The sequence below is a fragment of the Oncorhynchus kisutch genome, linkage group LG17, assembly GCF_002021735.2.
Source record: "Oncorhynchus kisutch isolate 150728-3 linkage group LG17, Okis_V2, whole genome shotgun sequence".
Classification (NCBI taxonomy): domain Eukaryota; kingdom Metazoa; phylum Chordata; class Actinopteri; order Salmoniformes; family Salmonidae; genus Oncorhynchus; species Oncorhynchus kisutch.
In genome coordinates, this window is record NC_034190.2 from 61,666,881 (window position 1) to 61,693,127 (window position 26,247).

At 40.2% G+C, this 26,247-nt stretch overlaps 2 protein-coding genes across 3 annotated transcripts in view; both read right to left on the bottom strand.

The window, feature by feature from the left end:
* Positions 1-1,577: 1,577 nt before the first annotated feature.
* LOC109908052 (BCAS2 pre-mRNA processing factor) lies at positions 1,578-7,235 on the bottom strand. The gene is made up of 7 exons (XM_020506456.2): positions 7,031-7,235; positions 3,114-3,206; positions 2,871-2,941; positions 2,561-2,722; positions 2,243-2,293; positions 1,967-2,047; positions 1,578-1,878 (listed from the first exon to the last, which is right to left on the bottom strand). Exons 1-7 carry the CDS (start codon positions 7,121-7,123, stop codon positions 1,752-1,754), a joined length of 678 nt encoding a protein of 225 aa, XP_020362045.1. The 5' UTR covers positions 7,124-7,235; the 3' UTR covers positions 1,578-1,751.
* Positions 7,236-7,502: 267 nt separating this feature from the next.
* The window catches only part of dennd2c (DENN/MADD domain containing 2C), a 40,871-nt gene continuing 22,126 nt past the window's right edge, over positions 7,503-26,247 (bottom strand). The window contains exons 14-19 of one of the 2 annotated variants that reach the window (XM_020506458.2): positions 25,971-26,148; positions 25,547-25,588; positions 11,255-11,357; positions 10,819-11,055; positions 10,596-10,682; positions 7,503-10,508 (exon numbers count right to left, since the gene is read on the bottom strand). In XM_020506458.2, coding sequence (XP_020362047.1) covers positions 10,483-10,508; positions 10,596-10,682; positions 10,819-11,055; positions 11,255-11,357; positions 25,547-25,588; positions 25,971-26,148 — 673 coding nt within the window. In that variant the 3' untranslated portion in view covers positions 7,503-10,482. The remainder of the gene's footprint in view (positions 10,509-10,595; positions 10,683-10,818; positions 11,056-11,254; positions 11,358-25,546; positions 25,589-25,970; positions 26,149-26,247) is intronic. The other variant, XM_031794269.1, reaches the window with a different exon arrangement.

Below are 26,247 nucleotides of genomic sequence, written 5' to 3' on the forward strand. Positions count from 1 at the left end.
AATTAAGTAAAAAATGTTGCTACGCAAACTTTTGTATCACAAAGTAGTATAAATTAAAACTTTGCTATGTGGAAGTTCATCAGTTCAGAAATGATTTGTCATTATAACATCCACTTAAACACATTTTTTATTTATTTTTGTGCACAGGTACAGTTGAAGTCAAACGTTTCCATACATTTAGGTTGGAGTCATTAACTCATTTTTTAACCACTCCACAAATTTCTTGTTAACAAACTATAGGTTTGGCAAGTCGGTTAGGACATTACTTTTTGCATGATACAAGTAATTTTCCAACAATTGTTTACAGAGATTATTTCACTGTATCACAATTCCAGTGGGTCAGAAATGTACATACACTAAGTTGACTGTGCCTTTAAACAGCTTGGAAAATTACAGAAAATGTCAAGGCTTTAGAAGCTTCTGATAGGCTAATTGACATCATTTGAGTCAATTGGAGGTGTACCTAATGGATGTATTTCAAGGCCTACCTTCAAACTCAGTGCCTCTTTGCTTGATATCATGGGAAAATCAAAAGAAATCAGCCAAGACCCCAGAAAAACAAGTGTAGACCTCCACAAGTCTGGTTCATCCTTGGGAGCAATTTCCAAGGTACCACGTTCATCTGTACAAACAATAGTAAGCAGGTATAAACACCATGGGACCACGCAGCCGTCATACCGCTCAGGAAGGAGACACGTTCTGTCCCCTAGAGAAGAACGTACTTTGGTGCGAAAAGTGCAAATCAATCCCAGAACAGCAGCAAAGGACCTTGTGAAGATGCTGGAGGAAACCGGTACAAAAGTATTTATCCACAGTAAAACGAGTCCTATATCGACATAACCTGAAGCCACTGCTCCAAAACCTCCATAAAAAAGCCAGACTACGGTTTGCAACTGCACATGGGGACAAAGATAATACTTTTGGGAGAAATGTCCTCTGGTCTGATGAAACAAATATAGAACTGTTTGGCCATAATGACAAAGCCCTGACCTCAATCCCATAGAAAATTTGTGGGTAGAACTGAAAAAGTGTGTGAAAGCAAGGAGGCCTACAAACCTGACTCAGTTACACCAGCTCTGTCAGGAGAAATGGGCCAAAATTCACCCAAGTTATTGTGGAAGGCTACCCGAAACGTTTGACCCAAGTTGAACTATTTAAAGGCAATGCTACCAAACACTAATTGAGTGTATGTAAACTTCTGACCCACTGGGAATGTGATGAAAGAAATCATTATTCTGACATTTCACATATTTAAAACAAAGTGGTGATCCTAACTGACCTAAAACAGGGAATTCTTTACAGAGATTAAATGTCAGAAATTGTGAAAAACTGAGTTTAAATGTATTTTGGCTAAGGTGTATGTACACTTCCGACTTCAACTGTACTTATGTCTATATGTTAAGAAATCAAGTGACTTTTGTAGACTGCATCATTAGTTATTAACTACCTCATTGTAGAATTACTCAAATTGACAAGCATTGATAAAAGTAAAAAAAAAAACACAAAATCAGACTTCACCTCTGAAGTGATCGAGGTACACCAAATATGCTCTACACAGGACCAATAGTTTTTCAACGGTCACTGTCTGAGACTAAAGTAAAGACTGTCATAAGAAGCTGTGCAGCCAAGGCAACTAGGTTCTTAAAGTTTGGAGGGACAGTCCTGTTCTTTTCACATTGGTTTTCGTTGTTCTCAGCTGCAAGCTCAACATTTCCTTTCTTGTAAAATGTCTCTTCTGCAAGGTTCTGTTTCTAGAAGTCCTGTCGAATGTTTTCCTTGTTCTCGTCACCATGCTGCTGTTTGAGCTGTCCAACTTCATTCTCCAACTGGACGATGGCACGTTCAATCTCATAGTTCTTACTTACGAGGGACACCCAACTGTTACAAAAGAGAGATGGCATGGATTTAGAAATCATACCACGGTTGAGAGAACAGTAATGAAAAATACAACATTCACAGAACTGACTTTGACTCCAGCTCTCTCAGCTTGGCCCCGCCTGCAAGCTGATCATTCTTCCGTTGCCAGTTCAAGTCCTGAATCTGCTTTCTGTATAAATGACACACACACACAGAAAAGGTTGTGAAAAAGATACTGTATATGCAGAAGCTCGTTATTGATGTGAAAAAGCTTGTCGACACAGTTTGTGTCAGAGTCCAAAACTATTACCAAACGAGCTAACCATGAGGAATGTATTGCACAACCTGGAAATTGTAAAGCAACGTTTTCACACCATTTACCTACCTACATTTCTGTAGTTCTTTTTGAGCCAATTCAATCATAAAGGCCAGGTTACTGTGGAGTGGAAATAATGACAAAGATTAAGGCAAAGTCAAAAAATCATGGTGAATCTATACTTTACCCTCCAGGACAAGCATGTGTAAAAAGGACTAAACTGACAAGTAAAAAGACTGATCTCCTCCACTCTCAAATTAAATGACTAATCAAACCCCATTTGTTAGCTTAATTCAAATCAGTTTGGTTGTCCCTTCTGACTCTTTCTTGGAAACTAAAATAAATGAAGAGCTCTACTGGGGGTACAAGCAGCAGCCACCGACTCACTCATTGTAGACCTTCCATGCATTGGTACCGTAGTGTGCCATAAGTTCCAGGTTCTCAATGCGCACTGCTTGATGCTCCAGCTGAGCCATGGAGTTGTTCACACTCTCCTGCCATGCAGTGATGTCATTCTTCTGCCCTGATGATGGAGCTGGAAGCTCATATCTGCACAGGTGAAACAGTTGAGTGTACACTCAGAGGATGATGAGGGTTTAAATGTGTCAAGTTAGAACTGAATGTGGGATTGACAGTTAGCAAGCTTTTTTAAAACATGACTGTTCGTGCTCTGAGCAAAAGAGTAGACTGGGTTTACCTCTTCATGCTGAGAAGTTCCAGGGGCTGCCGGGCTGCTAGTCTCTCAAACTCGTTCCTCATGATTTCAGTCTGATGGGTGATATAAGCATTAGTATTTGCTTCACATAATGTCATTGTCGAGCAGTGTAGATTTCACAGTTGACAGTGACGAGTCAGTCAAAAGCCTGCCTCAAGTCATTAGTTTACATATTAATTTATGCCTTTTTGTTTTTATAGCATGAACTGTGTACGTGGTACTTACTTCAAATGTAGTGAAATCAGGTGTTGGCATATAACTGAGGTAGTTCTTGGTGGGTCTGTATCGGCGAGTCTCCTCCTCTACCAAGGCTGCAGCCTGTGTATGGAAATTAATACAGATTGACAGCATACTAGTACAGTAGACTAGTTAGACTTGTGACTGAGGGGTGACCTAAAAGCAGGGGTTGGAACCTACTTTTTTCAATAGTTTTGTTCTGAACAGAACCATCATCTTTTTTGTTCTGTTCCACTTTTCCGAACTGCAAAATAAAGTTCTGAACGGTATGAACCCCCAAAAGTACCCGTTTATATTTTTCCTTTCTAAACTACTTCACCAATCAGTGTAGATAGAGTAGCTTGTTATGGTGCGGGCAAGCTATAGTTGTTTACATGCGTGATGGACAGAGAAGTATAGGGCCAAGATGTGACTGAAATTTTGCAGATGGGAAGAGCGCAAGAGAGGATGGAGGAAGAAGTTTGGCTTGAAGCACTGGGCATCTTATGACATGTTTTATCTGAATTAGGCCCACAGAATTATACCTATGGAGGAGCGGCTTCTTTGGAGGAACTTTGAAAATCTTTTAATTTCCGAGACTTGGCTTAATGTTGCCAGGGATAGCTAGCTAACGAATTTAGGTGTGCAGAGGCACCAGGATTAAAAACACGTTTCACCGTGATAACTATAGTATCCCTAACTAGCATAGAAAAAGTTAATCCATTCTTCTCTAAAAATCTATTTTCTGAATCATGTTTGTAACGTCAGTAGGCTACAGCAGCCTAAGCTTCAGAGGGGTAGGTTGCCTACACATGCACACTGGCAAAGATTTTCAGCTGGCAGGCTAGCTGAGCAACGCTCAACTCCGTTCTCTTATATCGAGGCGGAGCTGAGTTTTGATAACTGTTTGTGGGATTTGCTATCAACATTGGGTCACTAATCAGTTGATTCTTGGAAAAATGTGAATTCTGAAAACGCTTTCCTGCACAACTGCACCTACAATAACTTGTATCGAATACAACCAACTTTTTCCTAAACCCAGCACGAATGAGCCAATTGAAACGGCCAGTGCTATCCGGGATTCTTAGGACACCCCTACCCTGACCATTGTTGAAAGTAAATTACATTACACACCTACTTATTTTATAGCCTAGGTGTAATAATAGAATTACATTTAGAAACCCTATTCATTTCATATATGATCTTCATGGGCCTAGTAGCCTAGGCATACAAGTAAAGTTAACCTCAGTTCACTGTAAAAAAAAATATATATATATATATTTTCCAATTGAATGGGCATAATATGGGCACGTTATGCTTTGTAATATTAATGACAATGGGTTATTGATCTATTAGTGGCACGTCACAAAATGTTGACCATCCATATTTACTATGTTAAAATCAGGGGCTGGAAATTAAATCTTCCAATCGTTTCGTTTTAAAACAGAACCATATTTTTTTCCTTTCCGTTCCATAGTTCTGACCAGCAAAATAAAATTCTGAACCGATTTGAAATCAACCAAAAAGTTAACGGTTTATATTGTTCCTATCTCTTTCTTTTTTTTATTTACATTCAGCTCGACATTAAATTGTTTCACCAATGGATAGAGCAGACTGCTATGGAGCAGGCAAGCTATGCATTGGGCAGACAAGTGTAGCGTAGGGTGTGACAAATTTAGCAGGTGAGGAGAGCGCTGGGCATCTTGTTGTTATCTGAATTATACCTACAGAGGCACGGCTTCTATGAAGGAACTTTGAAAGTCTTAACTTCAGAGTTGGATAAACGTTGGACCAGAGCTAGCCATTGATCCTGACCCAGTTCAATTACATTACAAATAGTATCGCCTAGAGTTTGCGAGCTATCGAACAAGCTTGTGTGCAAAGCGTGACCAAAATTAAAACAAGAATGACCTTTTTGCAGTTAATAACTCCAGCGTGAAACATGATAACTATAATATCCCTTAACTAGCATTGAACAATTTAATCCACTCTTCTCTAAAAATGTCAGAATCGTGCCTGTAACATCAGTAGCTACAGTAGACTATGCATGCTTCGGAGGTAGGTAGCCTACACACAGGTAAAGATTTCAAATCCAATACTTTTTTTTATTTGTCCCATACATGTGTTTGCAGGTGTAGTGAAATGCTGGCAGGCAGACACTGGAATAGGTTTGAGTGACTGAGGTCTTTGCATATGTGCTTAGCTGTGTTTTTTTGTGGTACTCGAAAGAAAAAAAATGCCTGAACGTAAAATAACATTATTAACCAGTTCCCATGCTTTTAAAATAACGGTTCTGTTCCCGAGCAGTATAGATCACTTTCACTCTCGGTTCTGTTCCTCAAAAAAAAAACTAAAATGTCAAATGTAATATACATCAAACAAGTATTTTTCCAATATTGTAGCTGGCAAAATACAGTCATGTTATGCTTTGCAATGTTAATGACAATGGATTATTGATCTACTAGTGGCACACCTCACGAAAAAACTTTAAACGGGTATAATATGGGCACCTTCAAAGTTCACCAATATACACTGAGTGCACCATTTTTTTTTTTGGAACACCTCTTTCCATGACAGACTGACCAGGTGAAAGCTATGATCCCTTATTGATGTCACCTATTAAATCCACTTCAATCAGTGTTGATGAAAGGGTGGAGACAGGTTAAAGAAGGATTTTTAAGCATCGAGACATGGATTGTGTATGTGTGCCATTCAGAGGGTAACATGCCCATATTTCCTTTACTTAGATTTGTGTGTATATGTTGTGAAATATTACTTGTTAGATATTACTGCACTGTCAAAGCTAGAAACAACCCTTTCGCTACACCCGCAATAACATCTGCTAAACACATATGTGACCAATAAAATGTCATTTGAATGGGCAAGACAAAATTGTACTACTTGCCTTTGAAGAGGGTATGGTATTAGGTGCCAGGCTCACCGGTTAGAGTGTGTCAAGAACTGCAACGCTGCTGGGTTTTTCACAATCAACAGTTTCCTGTGTGTCATTCAAACTTATTCCACTGTCTGCCTGCCAGCTGAAAATCTTTGCCTGTTTGTGTTAGGCTACCTGCCACTACCTCCGAAGCATGCATATTTTAAGATGGCATAATATGGGGATCTTATGGTATGCAATGGTCATCAACCTGCACTAATGATCTACTAGTGGCACATAAAAAGTATAGAGATCAAAGTTAACTGTAAAAATCCTTAGAAAATTTAAGAATGTGAGGATAACTACATTTTCTTGGTCAAACACTTTAAAATGTATACTTTTCCTTTAATGAAATACGAAGAAAAAAAACATCTAGCTCACTTATGTGTATGGTGTTTAGGTCATGACTGTAAGCACATCTTGCATTAACAATTTAACATTTGCTAAACAGCACCCCATTAGGCTACTGAAAGTAATTTTTGATATGGCACGAAAACGAAAAGGTATACATTTTGATTACGGAAGATTGAATAAGTGTGCTTCAAACCGTTAATTAACTTGGAATAATTTGTTGCTATTGTCTGTGAATCCGACTCAGTTTCCCCACCAAAACACACGCGATACTGAAAATGTGATTTTTGGTTTTACAAAGTATAGCAAAAACTATACGAAGCCTTTCTTCTTAATCAACCGCAGTTATGAGCTACATTTAATATTCATAGATGTACAGGAGTCCGAAAACTGTGAATGAATTTGAACAATATATACATAATTTCTTATAACAAAAAGCAATCAACTTGATATAATAGTCTTTATATACATTTGTCTAGTCCCCTGACTGTTTGTATACTCCGTTGTTTACTCTTTTTCTATATTGTATATTGTATATTTTGAATAGCTTTAAGAGAACGGAGTTGCACGTTTCTCAGCTAGCTCATGTCTGATGCTAGCTAGTTTGCAACAGGTAGCTATGTATGGAGCAGATACTTACCGCCTCTCTAACGCCCGCTGCATCATAACCCTGGTCAAAATACGGTAGGGCATCGACAAATACTTCACCAGCTACTGATGAAGTTCCAGCCATATTCAGTTTAGTTGTTTGTTTGCTAGCACCGCTGGATGGATGGCTAGCTAGTTGTCTCAGCAGCAAAACAACGCAGCTGGTCGCTCCTGCCGTCTTCCGGGAGGCTGGACGTATCTTTCGTTGGTGTCTTATGGCCCTTGATTTTATAGCGCCCCTTACGCATTGGAGTGATTCTTAATCTAAAATTACTATTTAATTATTATGTAACATAGCTAATAATACATTTTTCAACACATGCCATTTGCATCCTTATCAGGTAATATCTTAGGTTCCTAGGACTAATTACCACAACAATGGCACAACATTAGGAAAGAAAATACATAACTCACCTGACCTGACCAACGTGTTGAAGTAGTGGAGTCATGAATGAATTCCAAACTAACATTTCACATTTATTTTGACATGTATGGTGGACATTTCACGTTTATAAAAATATAACAAAAAATGTACAATAGTTCAAAATTGTACCTGTTGAGATACACATTTTACAGTGCCTTCAGAAAGTATTCATACCCCTTGACTTATGACACATTTTGTTGTTACATCCTGAATTCTAAATGGATTCAATAAAACAACTCAGCCATCTACACACAATACCTCTGAATGACAAAATGAAAACACGTTTTTTTTATATTTTTGCTAATTTAAGTAAGTATTCACACCTGAGTCAATACTTTGTAGAAGCACCTTTGGCAGTGATTACAGCTGTGAGTCTTTCTGGGTAAGTGTCTAAGAGCTTTCCACAGCTGGATTGTGCAACATTTGCCCATTATTGTTTTCAAAATTCTTCAAGATCTGTTAAATTGGTTCTTGATCATAGCTAGACAACCATTTTCAGGTCTGCCATAGATTTTCAAGTAGATTTAAGTCAAAACTATAACTGAACTACTCAGGAACATTCACGATCTCAGTAAGCAACTCCAGTGTGGATTTGGCCTTCAGGTTATTGTCCTACTTCAATGTGAATTTGTCTCCCAGTGTCTGGTGGAAAGCAGACAACCAGGTTTTCCTCTAGGATTTAGCCTGTGCTTTGCTCTATTCCATTTCTTTATTATCCTGAAAAACGCCCTAGTCCTTAACGATTACATGCATACTCAACATGATGCAGCCACCACTATGCTTGAAAATATGGAGAGTGGTACTCAGTAATGTATTGTATTTGCCACAAACATAACGCTTTGTATTCAGGACAAAAATTTAATTGCTTTGCCACATTTTTTGCAGTATTACTTTAGTGCCTTGTTGCAAATAGGATGCATGTTTTGAAATGTTTTATTCTGAACAGGCATCCTTTTTTTCACTCTTTAAATTGGATAGTATTGTGAATTAACAAGGATGTTGTTGATTCATCCTATCACAGCCATTAAACTGTTTTAAAGTCCCCATTGGCCTCATGTTGAAATCACTGAGCGGTTTCTTCCCTCTCTGGCAACTAAGTTAGATACAGGCGTTCTTCCTTTGTATAGACTGGGTGTATTGATACACCATACAAAGAGAAATTTATAACTTCACCATGCTCAAAGGGATATTCATTGTCTGCTTTTTTTAAACCTCATCTACCAATAGGTGTCCTTCTTTGCGAGTCATTGGAAAACCGCCCTGGTCTTGTGGTTGAATCTGTTTGAAATTCACTGCTTGACTGAGGGACCTCAAAGATCATTTATTGTATGTGTGGGGTACAGAGATGAGGTAGTCATACAAAAATAATATTAAGCACTTATTGCACACAGTAAGTCCATGCAACTTATCGTGTGACTTGATAAGCAAACTTTTACTCCTGAACATATTACCTCGTACATATCCCCGCACATTGACTCGGTACCCCTATATATAGCCTCATTCTTGTTATTTTGTTACTTTTTAGAATTTTATATATCATGCCATATTTAAAGTAACAAATATTTTGTCACTTAAAAATCTGCATTGTTGGTTAAGGGCTTGTAAGTAAGCATTTCACGGTAAGGTTTACACCGGTTGTATTCGGCACGTGACAAATACACTTATTTGAACTTAATAACAAAGGGATTGAATACTTGACATTTTCAGCTTTTCATCAAGTTGTAAAAAATTCTAAAAATATAATTCCACATTGTGGGGTATTGTATGTAGACCAGTGACCAAATAAAACTACTAATAATAATTTGCAGTTTAATCTATTTAAAATTCAGGCTGTAACACAAAATGTGAAAAATGTCAAGGGGTGTGAATACTTTCTTTAGGCACTAAGTGTGCAACTCCAGTCAATAGGAAGGTGTGACTAGTTAGTTTCTGGTCTCTAGTTGTGACTTTTTAAAACCCACATGAGAACATCAAAAACGTTTTTAGCAAACTTTGTGCATTGGAATGTTGGATACATGAGATTAAGACTCAGTTCTGATCCTTTAAAATCACATCCTTAGTCAAGGTGGTCTAGTTCAATATGTGCTTTCACCTGTCCTATCAAATGACTGAGGAAATGGTATCCAAACAGGCTCATACAATCTCAATATAAGTTCAAAATGCAAAAATATGCATGAAAAGTGGCTAAAATATTGTAAACAAAATATTTAGTTACAGAATAAGCTATACAAAATTCAAACTCGGTGAGAAATGTAAATTGTAATGTATTATCCTAATGATCCAAACATTACTTGGAAGATTTGTCAAGGCCATCAAAATGTCAGGGACAACATACATTAACCTCAATTGGAAAAAAATATATATATGTCATGTCATATTTAAAGTAACAATCATGCACATAATAAAAATCATTATTCTTACATTGTTCTGTAGCAGAGTGCAGAAGGGTATCGAGTAGCCTTACTTATTAATTTCCAACTAGACATGAGTTCAAAACTAAACTTAAAAATAACATTATATCCATAATATGTAGACCAAACACTTAAAAGACTTGACTAAAACAAACATAAAAAAATGACTAGCAAAAACACAAAAATGCGTGGGTTAGTTTATCATGGCACAACATCTGTTAAGTTAATACCGAGTCCTGTAGCTGAAATGTTTTGTGTAGATTTCACAAGTACATAGCGTTTGCTCCTGCCTTTCCTCTGACATCTCAAAAGTCTTCATCGAAGTTTGTTTGGCCATAAATGCACATTTCCAGTTTTCCTCCAATTACAATTGCACTTCACTCAGGCTTGGAATGCATTCAGGGCAATACGAAGAGACTGGTCATGTCTGAAGCAGAGAGCCCTCTACCTAGGACTGTGGACCTCTGTGCCCAACACCGTTATGTCCTGGTCGAATCATGTACATATCTATATAGCTGTAATATCATAGCACATGTGTCTCAGCCAATCCGGCAGATGGCTCTCATCCTCTCTTACAGAAACATTTTCAACCAGACTGCTGACAGTCTGTCACTTCTTCTGTAGGAATTTCATCCCTGAAAATAAAATTGACAAAATTATTTAACTCTGACAATAAATGCCATATTTGTTTAATTGGATGTTATGAATGGAGCAATACTAACCAATTCCCTTGAGTCCCTTGAGGAACCCGCTAGATTCAGACTCCGGGTTTGAAGCCAAATATTCTGCAGCTCTAACTTCAAAAAGCCCTGTGGGAGGGGGAGAAAAGCTTAGTACATGGTCCACAAGAAAATACATTTTGGTAAGAGGTGAGTACTTAGAGGAAGGAAGAATGCATTCTCTAAGTATTCCAACAACAGGGCCACTGATAGGCGACTCCCTGACCTTTGCCCCCTCCCTTGCGCAACTCTTTGTCGTGGATGAAGCCGGAGAACATCTGCGTGTCCATGAAGAGCTGCAGGAACTGGCGGGCCCCACGGGAGGGGTGGGACTTACAGAAGCTCTCCCTCTGCAACTCCCGGGCCCCGCTGGCACCCATGTGGAGGGAGTAGTGGCCTACTAGCTCCACGAAGAAATGCACAAAGGCCTCCGACACCAGGGAGCTCAGCTCACACTGCTGGCCTGCATGGACAAATGGTAGGGAGGGGGATAGTCACTTATAAAAGTAGATGGTGTAAAAATAGAGAGGCGAGAACGCTTTAAGAAATGTCTTTCTATACAATTACACTTTATCCAACCTGGACAGGGAAACAAGAAGACATTGTTTCATCAATGTTTTGGCTACAAGGCCGTTTTTAAGGTAATAGTTGGCTGTGCAAACCTGTGCAGTCTCCGTCTTGCCGTAGTATCTGCCCTCTCTCCTCCAGGATCTGCTGCAGTGCAGCCTGAAGCTTACTGGGCAAGATACAGTCCTCATCACCAAGCTGAGAAACAAGGAGTAGTTAAGAGGTCAGGGCAACTCACATCATGCAAGAGAACCTCCCACTGGACACAAACTGGTTGAAGCAATGTTTCAACGTAATTTGTCAATGTGGCTGTGAAATCTACATTGGATTTGAAAAAAAGTAATCAACGTTGTTGGTTACTGCATTTTTGGTTAAGGGCTTAAGGACTTGTAAGTAAGCATTTCACGGTAAGGTTTACACCTGTTGTATTCGGCGCATGTGACAAATACATTGGATTTGAAAAAAAGTAATCAATGTTGTTGGTTACTGCATTGTTGGTTAAGGGCTTGTGTACGTGACCAATACAATTCGATATGCTTGTAAGTAAGCATTTCACTAAGGTTTACTTACACCTGTTGTATTCGGCGCATGTCACAAATACAATTTTATTTGAACTTAATAGGCTTGCCGTAACAACAATGTCAGATCTTTAACATTATATCCACTACCTGAAAAAAATATATAATATGCTGGACAGCACCTCCTACTGAACAATTGACCAATCTACAGCTACCCTTTAGTCCCCCATCCAGGGTTTTAATCTTTCCCAGCTTAAATCAAATTTTATTTGTCACATGCGCCGAATTCAAACGGGTGTAGACCTTAGTGAAATGCTTACTTACAAGCCCTTAACCAGCAATGCAGTTAACTTTTTATGGCTGCAGGGGCAGTATTGAGTAGCTTGGATGAAACGGCGCCCATTGTAAATGGGCAGCTCCTCAGTCTCAGTTGCTAATATATGCATATTATTATTAGTATTGGATAGAAAACTCTAAAGTTTCCAAAACTGTCAAAATATTGTCTGTGAGTATAACAGAACTGATATTGCAGGCAAAACCCTGAGGAAAATCAAAACAGGAAGTGGCTTCTATTTTGAAAACTCCATGTTCCATAGCCTCCCTTTGCTGGATTTAAAGGGATATGAACCAGATTCCTTTTCCTATCACTTCCTCAAGGTGTCAACAGTCTTCAGACATAGTTTCAGGATTTTATTTTGAAAAATGAGCCAGAACGATAACATTGCGTCAATTGGTCACTTGAGTTTTGCTCGTGCAACAGACTTTGGATACGTATTGCTTTTCCCTCTCCTACTGTGAAAGACATTTGCGGTTGATATATTATCGATTATATATTTTAAAAACAACGTATTTTGGATATAAAAATAATCTTTATGGAACAAAAGGAACATTTGTTGTGTAACTGGGAGTCTCGTGAGTGAAAACATCCGAAGATCAAAAGGTAAACGATTAATTTGATTGCTTTTCTGATTTTCGTGACCAAGCTACCTAATGCTAAGTGTACTTAATGTTTTATCATGCGATCGATAAATTTACCCAAATGCTTGGATTGCTTTCACTGTGAAGCATAATTTCAAAATCTGACACGACAGGTGGATTAACAAAAGGCTAAGCTGTGTTTTCCTATAATGCACTTGTGATTTCATGAATATAAATATTTATTGAATGTAGTGCTATGCTATTCAGCGATTGTTGATGACACTTATCCCGTTAGTGGGATTGCAGCCATAACAAGTTAACTTCTTGGTGACAGGGGGCAGTATTTTCACATCCGGATGAAATGCATGCCCAAATTCAACTGCCTGCTACTCATCCCCAGAAGATAAGATATGCATATTATTAGTATATTTGGATAGAAAACACTCTGAAGTTTCTAAAACGGTTTGAATCATATCTGAGTATAACATAACTTATTTAGCAGGTCACTCTATTCAATGGGTTTTTATTGGGAATCCAGATTTCTAAGGGACCTTCTTGCAGTTCCTATCACTTCCACTGGATGTCAACAGTCTTTAGAAATTGGTTGAGGTTATTCCTTTGTGTAATGAAGAAGTACAGCCATATTGAACGAGGGTCACTTGAAGTGTACTGTTAGAGGCGCGTGACCAGAAACCATGCTTCAGTTTGTTTTCTTCCTGTATTGTACACAGATCATCCAGTCTTCAATTTTATCGATTATTTACATTAAACAAAAGTAGTTTGAAATGTTTTGGCAAAGTTTACAGGTAACTTTTGAGATATTTTGTAGTCACGTTGAGCATTTTGAGCACGTTTGAGCATTCCCTGGCTTTTGGCTACCTACATGTACATATTACCTAAATTACCTCGACACTGGTGCCCCCACACATTGACATTGACTCTGTACTGATACTCCCTGTATATAGCCCCGCTATTGTCATTTATTGCTGCTTTTTAATGATTTGTTATTCTTATCTCTTTTTATTTTTTAGGTACCAGAGGGGTTAAGAAAATACAAAAAAAATAAGAGATAAGAATAACAAATCATTAAAAAGCAGCAATAAATGACAATAGCGGGGCTATATACAGGGAGTATCAGTACAGAGCCAATGTCAATGTGTGGGGGCACCAGTGTCGAGGTAATTTAGGTAATATGTACATGTAGGTAGTTATTAAAGTGACTATGCATAGATAAGAGAGTAGCAGCAGTGTTCCGGAGGGGGGCATTTGATTAGCCTTCATGAGTTTTATGGCTTGGGTTAGAAGCTATTTATAGGATCCTCTTGGATCTAGACTTGAAACCCTAGGCCTTAGCTGTGTCACTGACAATTACCATTATATTATCGTTAGAATTATTGAGATCCCCCACTCAACGAAATATACAGACGAAAAATGTAAAAAGCAACAATTTCAAACATTTTACTGAGTTAATTTAAGGAAATCAGTCATTGAAATAAATATTAGGCCATAATCTATGGATTTCACATGACTGGGAATACAGATATGCATCCGTTGGTCGCAGGTAGGGGCATGGATCAGAAAACCAGTCAGTATCTGGTGTGACCATTTGCCTCATGCAGCACGAGATCTCCTTCACAGAGTTGATAAGGCTGTTGATTGTGGCCTGTGGAATGTTGTCCCACTCTTCTTCAATGGCTATGCGAAGTTGCTGGATATTGGCAGGTGTTCAATGGGTGTTCATGTCTGGTGAGTATGCAGGCCATGGAAGTGGGACATTTGAATAGTGTACAGATCCTTGCAACATGTGGCCGAGCATTATCATGCTGAAACATGAGGTGATGGCGGCAGATGAATGGCACGACAATGGGCCTCATGATCTCTTCACGATAAAATGCAATTGTGTTAATTGTCCGTAGCTTATGCCTGCCCATACCATAACCTCACCATTTGGCAACTCTGTTCAAAGTTGACATCAGCAAACCCGTTCACCCACATGACTCCATTCAGTGTCTGCAATCTGCCTGGTATAGTTGAAACCGGGATTCATCCATGATGAGCACACTTCTCCAGTGTGCCAATGGCCATCAAAGTTGAGCATTTGCCCACTGAAGTTGGTTACGATACCGAACTGCAGTCAGATCAAGACCCTGGTGAGGACGATGACCATGCAGATGAGCTTCCCTGAGACGGTTTGTGAAGCAATTCTTTGATTGTGCAAACCCAGTTTCATCAGCTTTCACAGGTGAAGAAGCATGATGGAGGTCCAGGGCTGGCATGGATACGCGTGGTGTGCAGTTGTGAAGCAAGTTGGATGTGCTGTCAAATTCTCTAAAACAACGGAGACTGCTTATAGTAGAGAAATTAAGATTGAATTATCTGGCAACAGCTCTGATGGACATTCCTGCAGTCAGCATGCCAATTGGAACACCCCCTCAAAACTTGAGACATCTGTGGCATTGTGTTGTGTGACAACTGTACATTTTAGAGTGGCCTTTTATTGTCCCCAACACAAGGGGCATCTGCTTCATGAACTTGCTGTTTAATCAGCTTCTTGATATGCCACACCTGTCAGGTGGATGGATTATCTTGGCAATGGAGAAATGCTCACTAACAGGGATGTAAATACATTTGTCCACAAAATTTGAGCAAAATAAGCTTTGTGTGCATATGGAACATTTCTGGGATCTTTTATTTCAGCTCATGAAACCAATACTTTACATGTTGCGTTTATATTTTTGTTCAGTGTATTGTAGATTCACTGTTGCTATCAAAGTCATTCCAAAGGGTAGGTTTAAGAGAGCAAATTAAATGTGACCATACTTTGACTCATATCAATTACGCCATTTAAGCTTGTATAGCATTTGCAAAGTCAACAACAGCCATTGTTTCAATTCAACCCATAATTCAACTAAAAATAGATCATAGAATAGGCCTAGGGTTTCAAACTGATAATAAAATGTAATGATATTTAGTGCCACTGACTTAGATTGGCTTTAATTCCAGTTGGTCTACAAATTAATCATTTATGTTGATTCACATTTCCATCTCAACCAAAAATCTAAGTTAAAGAATAGGGCTAAATCAAATTAACATTTATTGAAGTGCATTTAAAGTTTGATTTGATTTAGTCTTATTCTTTAACTTTTACATGTATTAACTTTTAGACAAACTGGAGTTAAAACTAGTCAGTGGCACAGATGGAACTATCAAAGCAGAAGATACATCTCCAAAATGTTGACATTTGGTTGCATTGACAACCAAACAATTCAAAATCACATTTAAAATAAATAGCCTACAAACTTGTCAAGTCAAAAATAATTTTTGGGTTATTACATGATTCCATATGTTCTTTCATAGTTGTGATGTCTTCACTATTATTCTACAATGTAGAAACTAGTAAAATGAAGAAACAAAACCTTGAATGAATAGGTGTTGTAAAACTTTTGACCAGTAGTGTAGGTCATCTCAGGTCTGTAGAGATCTTCACAATTGCTGTAATACTCTCTGTAGAATCTAAAACTTTACTGATCACTTGCATCAGTGTTTTCCCTATATTCATAAAACGTTGCCACCACTCCTGAAAATATATTTTGTAGAAAATAAATTTCGGGATGGTAAAATGTTTTCAATGTTGTAAACTTAAGACTAAAAATAGATGAGGTATGTAGAGATAATGGAGCTATACATTTTTAAATAAGAATCTTTGACAACTAACAATCACCAAAATAACAACGAGACAGTGAGGGACAATCTAAATTTCCCAAAATGTCATGGCATGTGGCCCCCATTGATTTAGATATGTTTGAGTCACTCAGACAGCATTAAAAACACAGCATAAGCCAAGGCGAAATGTATAGAATTGCAGAAAAAGTTAGTTGGATGTCCTTTGGGTGGTGGACCAATCTTGATACACACAGAAACTGTTGAGTGTGAAACTCAGCAGCGTTGCAGTTCTTCAAACAAACCTGTGCGCCTGGCACCTACTACCATACCCGGTTTTGTCTTGCCCATTCACCCTCTGAATGGCACACATACACAATCCATGTCTCAAGGCTTAAATCTTTCTTTAACCTGTCCCCTTCCCTTCATCTACACTGATTGAAGTGGATTTAAGTGACATCAATAAGGGATCATAGCTTTCACCTGCATTCACTATATCATGGAAAGAGCATGAGCCCTTCATGTTTTGCACACTCAGTATATATACAGTGGGGAGAACAAGTATTTGATATCCTGCAAAATCGGCAGTGTTTCCTACTTACAAAGCATGTAGAGGTCTGTATTTTTTTTATCATAGGTACACTTCAACTGTGAGAGACGGAATCTAAAACAAAAATCCAGAAAAATCACATTGTATGATTTTTAAGTAATTCATTTGCATTCTATTGCATGACATAAGTATTTGATAATCCGAAAAGCAGAACTTAATATTTGGTACAGAAACCTTTGTTTGCAATTACAGAGATCATACGTTTCCTGTAATTCTTGACCAGGTTTACACACACACTGGCTAGGCTACTCCAGGACCTTGAGATGCTTCTTACGGAGCCACTCCTTAGTTGCCCTGGCTGTGTGTTTCGGGTCGTTGTCATGCTGGAAGACCCAGCCACGACCCATCTTCAATGCTCTTACGGAAGGAGGTTGTTGGCCAAGATCTCGCGATACATGGCCCCATCCATCCTCCCCTCAATATGGTGCAGTCGCCCTGTCCCCTTTGCAGAAAAGCATCCCCAAAGAATGATGTTTCCACCTCCATGCTTCACAGTTGGGATTGGGGTTGTACTCATCCTTCTTCCAAACACAGCGAGTGGAGTTCAGACCAAAAAGCTCTATTTTTGTCTCATCAGACCACATGACCTTCTCCCATTCCTCTGGATCATCCAGATGGTCATTGGCAAACTTCAGACGGGCCTGGACATGCGCTGGCTTGAGGAGGGGGACCTTGTGTGCGCTGCAGGATTTTAATCCATGACGGCGTAGTGTGTTACTAATGGTTTTCTTTGAGATTGTGGTCCCAGCTCTGCTTCCATCACGTGGACTGGGATATGTTTCGTATTGCGTCAGACAACAACATTGACGAATACGCTGATTCGGTGTGCGAGTTCATTAGAACGTGCGTTGAAGATGTCGTTCCCATAGCAACGATTAAAACATTCCCAAACCAGAAACCGTGGATTGATGGCAGCATTCGCGTGAAACTGAAAGCGCGAACCACTGCTTTTAATCAGGGCAAGGCGACCGGAAATATGACCGAATACAAACAGTGTAGCTATTCCCTCCGCAAGGCAATCAAACAAGCTAAGCGTCAGTATAGAGACAAAGTAGAATCTCAATTCAACGGCTCAGACACAAGAGGTATGTGGCAGGGTCTACAGTCAATCACGGATTACAAAATGAAAACCAGCTGGCTGGTGTGTTTACAGACATATTCAATCAATCCCTATCCCAGTCTGCTGTTCCCACATGCTTCAAGAGGGCCACCATTGTTCCTGTTCCCAAGAAAGCTAAGGTAACTGAGCTAAACGACTACCGCCCCGTAGCACTCACTTCCGTCATCATGAAGTGCTTTGAGAGACTACTCAAGGACCATATCACCTCCACCCTACCTGACACCCTAGACCCACTCCAATTTGCTTACCGACCAAATAGGTCCACAGCCGATGCAATCTCAACCACACTGCACACTGCCCTAACCCATCTGGACAAGAGGAATACCTATGTGAGAATGCTGTTCATCGACTATAGCTCGGCATTTAACACCATAGTACCCTCCAAGCTCGTCATCAAGCTCGAGACCCTGGGTCTCGACCCCGCCCTGTGCAACTGGGTACTGGACTTCTTGACGGGCCCCCCCCAGGTGGTGAGGGTAGGCAACACCACCCCGCTGATCCTCAACACTGGGGCCCCACAAGGGTGTGTTCTGAGCCCTCTCCTGTACTCCCTGTTCACCCACGACTGCGTGGCCACGCACGCCTCCAACTCAATCATCAAGTTTGCTGACGACACAACAGTGGTAGGCTTGATTACCAACAACAACGAGACGGCCTACAGGGAGGAGGTGAGGGCCCTCGGAGTGTGGTGTCAGGAAAATAACCTCACACTCAACGTCAACAAAACTAAGGAGATGATTGTGGACTTCAGGAAACAGCAGAGGGAACACCCCCCTATCCACATCGATGGAACAGTAGTGGAGAGTGTAGCAAGTTAAGTTCCTCGGCATACACATCACAGACAAACTGAATTGGTCCACCCACACAGACAGCATCGTGAAGAAGGCGCAGCAGCGCCTCTTCAACCTCAGGAGGCTGAAGAAATTCGGCTTGTCACCAAAAGCACACAAACTTCTACAGATGCACAATCGAGAGCATCCTGGCGGGCTGTATCACCGCCTGTACGGCAACTGCTCCGCCCACAACCGTAAGGCTCTCCAGAGGGTAGTGAGGTCTGCACAACGCATCACCGGGGGCAAACTACCTGCCCTCCAGGACACCTACACCATCCGATGTTACAGGAAGGCCATAAAGATCATCAAGGACAACAACCACCCGAGCCACTGCCTGTTCACCCCGCTATCATCCAGAAGGCTAGGTCAGTACAGGTGCATCAAAGCTGGGACCGAGAGACTGAAAAACAGTCTTCATCAGACTGTTAAACAGCCACCACTAACATTGAGTGGCTGCAGCCAACACACTGACTCAACTCCAGCCACTTTAATAATGGGAATTGATGTAAAATATATCACTAGCCACTTTAAACAATGCTACCTAATATAATGTTTACTTACCCTACATTATTCATCTCATATGTATACGTATATACTGTACTCTATCATCTACTGCATCTTTATGTAATACATGTATCACTAGCCACTTTAACTATGCCACTTTGTTTACATACTCATCTCATATGTATATACTGTACTCGATACCATCTACTGCATCTTGCCTATGCCGCTCTGTACCATCACTCATTCATATATCTTTATGTACATATTATTTTTCCCCTTATACACCCAAGTGTCAGACAGTAGTTTTGGAATTGTTAGTTAGATTACTTGTTGGTTATTACTGCATTGTCGGAACTAGAAGAACAAGCATTTCGCTACACTCGCATTAATATCTGCTAACCATGTGTATGTGACAAATAAAATTTGATTTGATTTGATTTTGATTTCTTCAGGTCATTGACCAGGTCCTGCCGTTTAGTTCTGGGCTGATCCCTCACCTTCCTCATGATCATTGATGCCCCACGAGGTGAGATCTTGCATGGATCCCCAAACCGAGGGTGATTGACAGTCATCTTGAACTTATTCCATTTTCGAATAATTGTGCCAACAGTTGTTGCCTTCTCACCAAGCTGCTTGCCTATTGTCCTGTAGCCCACCCCAGCCTTGTGCAGGTCTACAATTTTAACCCTGATGTCCTTACACAGCTCTCTGGTCTTGGCCATTGTGGAGAGGTTGGAGTCTGTTTGATTGAGTGTGTGGACAGGTGTCTTTTATACAGGTAACGAGTTCAAACAGGTGCAGTTAATACAGGTAATGAGTGGAGAACAGGAGGGCTTCTTAAAGAAAAACTAACAGGTCTGTGAGAGCCGGAAATGTTACTGGTTGGAAGGTGATCAAATACTTATGTCATGCAATAAAATGCTAATTAATTACTTAAAAATCATACAATGTGATTTTCTGGATTTTGTTTTAGATTCCGTCTCTCACAGTTGAAGTGTACCTATGATAAAAATTACAGAGTTCTACATGCTTTGTAAGTAGGAAAACCTGCAAAATCGGCAGTGTATCAAATACTTGTTCTCCCCACTGTGTGCGTATATATATATATATATATATATATATATTTAAATTAAATAAGAGTCATTGAATGCTGGTCACTTCTTATTTCATTTATATATTGTTGTTTACTCACTGTCTATGTATACATTGTATTCTCACCATAGCTCATTCTAATATACTTACACTGTACATTTTCCAAAAGGAATACTTTCTATACACACACCATGTATTTATATTCTGGATTGTTATTTCTTCATTCGATTTGATTATTTGTGTATTTCTATTATATTTGCGAGACATTGTACTGCACTGTTGGAGCTAGTAACATAAGCATTACACTATACCTGCTATAACACCTGCAAATCTGTGTACACAACCAATAAACTTTGATTTGATGATGCACAGTGATAGCACATTGTATAAGTAAACAATATATCTGACATTGTATTCCCATTTTAACTTTGCTGTGCTTTTTAAAGGGAGACTGCACTTCCTGCATAGTCCCACGGCAGAACTTAAATAACAGCCGCTCCAGCTCGAGCCAACGGCAGGCTCAGGACTGGAGTCCAGCAAACAATAGCCGCCCCATTGTTTAAGAAGATTGATGCATCAACGTCATGATCGTCCTCTTTGTACAGACGAAGAGTATACTCCTGTGTAACTGTTTAAGAATGTTTTGCACCATGTGAAGGAAAAAACCTCAGTGGCTCAACAGAAGTCCTCTCCTACAATGCTTTAAATTTTGCTCGGTTTAAGTTTTGCTTAGATGATGACATAATTGGCTTACATTATGAATTATTATTTACATGCTTACTTGAGATTTTGTAGTGAATTGAGATTAGTCTCAAAGGGGAGGAATATGGTGGGAAAATTACAAACTCCGTTATTCACATGCGCTGTATAAGCCTTAAACCTGTACATTTCCACTGTCTGTTTTTGTCATGTAAGAAGAAGCTAGTGTTCTTCCACTCTTGTCTTTGTGTCACTTGGTCACACGGCCAAAGAAAGAGAATGACAACAGTTTGAGTCCATCCTGTTCTTTTCATATCTTTCAATGGCACAGCTGTGTGGAGATATGAAGAGAAGAGGCTAGCTTGAGCAGAAGCCGCTAGAAAGTAACAAAACTGGCGTTATCACTTGTTTGTACGCTATGTTCCCACCATGATCTCACACACTTGCTAAACTGCCATGTAGGCAAAGGTTATAAAAGCTGAGAACTCTTGTTCATTGAGCCTTAACTCTGCACCATTGAGTGATTGTTAATTGCTACAGATTTGCTAATCTTATAATAGAATTGTTGTTTGAAGAATCTACACAGTCTCTCATCCTTTCTGGTTAGAATTTCCACAACACAGAATAAATGTTTGATTCATATTGATAAGCTGTTTTCTAAATGAGAATATATTTTCGGGGCAGTTCTTTAAAATGGTTGAAAGCGCAGTGATAGACATTTGGGTGACAACTAAACCCAAAAATCATAAATTGTTTTTCCATTGAATGTGGTTGTGCTTGTTGATGGTTGAAAGCATAGTAATAACTATACTTTTGGCTGTCTTTTTGAGTGGGTGAATGTAGGTTATAATCTCATTTATCAACATCAACCAAATATTACCCTATTATCCACGTTGAAATTACATGGTGTGCCCAGCTGCCTTGTTCCACTAATGATGTGAAACAAGGCAGCTGGCTGCCCATATACTGTGCATCATTGATTCTCCTATTTAAAAAATGTATAATTTTTATTTCACCAGGTAGGCTAGTTGAGAACAAGTTCTCAATTACAACTGCGACCTGGCCAAGATAAAGCAAAGCAGTTCGACACATACACATGGAATAAACAAACATACAGTCAATAATACAGTAGAAAAAGTCTATATACAGTGTGTGCAAATGAGGTAAGATAAGGGAGGTAAGGCAATAAATAGGCCATAGTGGCGAAGTAATTACAATATACCAATTGGACACTGGAGGGATAGATGTGCAGAAGATGAATGTGCAAGTAGAGATACTGCGGTGCAAAGGAGCAAGATAAATAAATAAATACACTATTGGGATGAGGTAGTTGGATGGGCTATTTCCAGATGGGATATTTACAGATGGGATATGTACCAGGTGCAGTGATCTGCTCTGGCAGCTGGTGCTTAAAGCTAGTGAGGGAGATATGAGTCTTCAGCGATTTTTACAGTTCGTTCCAGTCATTGGCAGCAGAGAACTGGAAGGAAAGGCAACCAAAGTAGGAATTGGCTTTGGGGGTGACCAGTGAGATATACCTGCTGGAGCGCGTTCTACGGGTGGGTGCTGCTATGGTGACCAGTGAGCTGAGTTAAGGCGGGGCTTTACCTAGCAAAGACTTGTAGATGGCCTGGAGCCAGTGGGTTTGGCGACGAGTACAACGAGAGGGTACATTTGCAGTGGTGGGTAGTATATGGGGCTTCGGTGACAAAACGGATGGCACTGTGATGGACTGCATCCAATTTGTTGAGTAGAGTGTTGGAGGCTATTTTGTAGATGACAACGCCGAAGTCAAGGATCGGTAGGATGGTCACTTTTACGAGGGTATGTTTGGCAGCAAGAGTGGAGGATGCTTTGCTATGAAATAGGAAGTCGATTCTAGATTTAATTTTGGATTGGAGATGCTTAATGTGAGTCTGGAAGGAGAGTTTACAGTCTAGCCAGACACCTAGGTATTTGTAGTTGTCCACATATTCTAAGTTAGAACCGTCCAGAGTAGTGATGCTGGACAGGCAGCGATCGGTTGAAGAGCATGCATTTATTTTTACTTGCATTTAAGAGCAGTTGGAGGCCACGGAAGCAGAGTTGTATGGCATTGAAGCTCATCTGGAGGTTAGTTAACACAGTGTCCAAAGAAGGGCCAGAAGTATACAGAATGGTGTCGTCATAGAAACTAGCATTCAATATCAGCGGCCCAATAGGATCTCATTGAGAAACGGAAGCGAAACGCCATAGCAATTATTACTTACAGTGCATTCATTAAGTATTCAGACCCCTTGACATTTTCCACATTTTGTTTAGTTACAGCCTTATTCTAAAATGGATTAAATTGTTTTTTTTACCCCTCATCCATCAACACACACAATACCTCATAAATGACAAAGCAAAAACATGTTTTTATTTTTTATAAACTGAGATATTCTATTTGCATAAGTATTCAGACCCTTTACTCAGTACTTTTGGCAGTGATTACAGGCTCAAGTCTTCTTGGGTATGACGCTACAAGCTTGGCACACCTGTATTTGAGGAGTTCCTCCCATTCTTCTCTGTAGACTCTCTCAAGTGCTGTCAGGTTGGATGGGGAGCGTTGCTGCACACCTATTTTCAGGTCTCTCCAGAGATGTTAGGACCGGGTTCAAGTCCGGGCTTTGGCTGAGCAACTCAAGGAGGGACATTCAGAGACTTGTTCCGAAGCCACTCCTGCATTGTCTTGGTTGTGTGCTTAGGGTTGTTGTCCTGTTGGAAGGTGAACCGTCACCCCAGTCTGAGGTCCTGAGCACTCTGGAGCAGGTTTTCATCAAGGATCTCTGTATTTTTTCCCTCGATCCTGACTAGTCTCCCAGTCCCTGCCACTGAAAAACATCCCCACCGCATGATGCTGCCACCACCATGCTTCATCCCAGGGATGGTGCCAGGTTTCCTCCAGATGTGACGCTTGGCATTCAGGCCAAATAGTTCAACCTTGGTTTCATCAGACAGAATATTCTTTCTCACGGTCAGAGTCCTTTAGGTGCATTTTGGCAAACTCCAAGTGGGCTGTCATGTGCCTTTTACTGAGGAGTGGCTTCCATCTGGCCACTCTACCATAAAAGGCCTGATTGGTGGAGTGCTGCAGAGATGGTTGTCCATCTGGAAGGTTCTCCCATCTCCATAGAGGAACTACATCAGAGTTCCATCGGGTTCTTGATCATCTCCCTTACCAAGGCTCTTCTCCCCCGATTACTCAGTTTGGCCGTGCTGCCAGCGCTAGGAAGAGTCGTGGTGGTTCCAAACTTCCATTTATGAATGATAGAGGCCACAGGGTTCTTGCAGACCTTCAATGCTTACGAAATGTTTTGGTACCCTTCCCCAGATCTGTGCCTCCACAAAATCCTGTCGTCTCGGCGCTCAACGAACAATTCCTTTGACCTCATGGCTTGGTTTGTGCTCTGACATGCACTGTCAACTGTGGGACCTTATATAGACAGGTGTGTGCCTTTCCAAATCATGTCCAATCAATTGAATTTACCACAGGTGGACTGAAATAAAGTTTTAGAAACATCGCAAGGATGATCAATAGAAACAGGATGCACTTGAGCTCAATTTCAAGTCTCATAGCAAAGGGTCTGAATTATGGGGTATTGTGTGTAGATTGTAAATGTAATCCATTTTAGAATAAGGCTGTAACGTAACAACGTAAAAAACGTCAAGGGGTCTGAATACTTTCAGAATGCACTGCATTACGCATTCCTACACAATTTCCAGACTTCACAGATGGACCACTTAGAAGTTATATCAGGGGGACATTTTTTATTTTTTTCACTGATAGAACATAGGCGTTCATCAAATTGACAGGAGTTTCATGATTTTTATTTCTGGGGATGGATAATCCCTTTAATATTCTCACTATATGAACTTGGACTACATCCAAAAGAAATTCAAGCTCTGGCATAGTGTAGTATGAAATTAAACTCCCGAGTGGCGCAACGGTCTAAGGCACTGCATCTCAGTGCTAGAGGCATCACTACAGACCCTGGTTCGATTCCAGGCTGTATCACAACCAGCCGTGATTTGGAGTCCCATAGGGCGGTGCATAATTGGCCCAGCGTCGTCCTGGTTACTAATTTGTTCTTAACTAACTTACCTCGTTAAATAAAATACAAATTTAACAATGCCACTTTAAAAGACAATCCCAGGACAAGGACGGAGAGCAGACATGCACAGAAAGTCTTCCTCATGTCCTAGTCACTTGTCATGTTTTGGAACCACATTGCGAACCCATGAGTCGCAATTAAATACAATTCAGTTGGTAGAGCATGGCACTTGCTCAGAGTTGTGGGTTCGATTCCCGCAGGGGACCAGTACAGGAAAAAGCTAAAAATAATGTATCCACTCAATAATGTAACTCGCTCTTAGAGCATCTGCTAAATGACTAAAATTTAAAATGTACACACCTGTTTGACAAACTTGTCTGCGCATAAATCTACAATAAGTACCTAGAATGCAAACGGAGAGAGAACATAGAAAATATCAATGACAACAGGAAAGCAGGTCAAAGTATTTGGCTTCAAATTAGACATCAGGGACTGTCTACCATTAACTGTTAGTAACTATTTGAAGTTTGATACTCCAGTTATTTGTTAGTCTTACTGCAATGACGTTTATAAAACTACCACTAGGTGGCACAAATACTTTTAAGTCTGATAAACCATTGTGTGGGACAGAACACTAAATAACCCTAACATTAACCCTTTATCAAGGAAATAATCACTCATGTACTTCCCCATCAATTCTGATGAAATCGAAAATGCTGTCCTTTGTAGCATGGCCATCTAGTGACTAGCCACTGGGAATCAGATGGTGAGCTTTGTCACTTACCTCCTCTATGGGCAGCTCCAGCAGCTCGGGTAAGCAGGGCACCAGCGCCCCCATGAGAAAGGGAGTGGGAGAGCAGCTGATGTCCAGCATGCTGGCGGGTAGCACAGGCACAAAGGTATGCTGCCATGTGAACGGGTAGAGCAGCGCCAGCGCAGCATGGCCACAACGAGACAGCACACTGAAGAGAGGAGAAAGGGATGAAAAGATGTGAAATTCCAGAGAAGAGGCACATCAAAGATATGGAGTCCATACAGTCTATTCAATAGAATTAACTCGG

Bases quoted from the DNA above. Each gene is read 5' to 3' on its own strand.
- LOC109908052 (XM_020506456.2), bottom strand. From the start codon at position 7,123: ATGGCTGGAACTTCATCAGTAGCTGGTGAAGTATTTGTCGATGCCCTA. The intron at 3,207-7,030 runs GTAAGTATCTGC...TTCCATACACAG, and splicing joins CAGCGGGCGTTAGAGAGGCG to GCTGCAGCCTTGGTAGAGGA. The intron at 2,942-3,113 runs GTAAGTACCACG...ATCACCCATCAG, and splicing joins CTGATTTCACTACATTTGAA to ACTGAAATCATGAGGAACGA.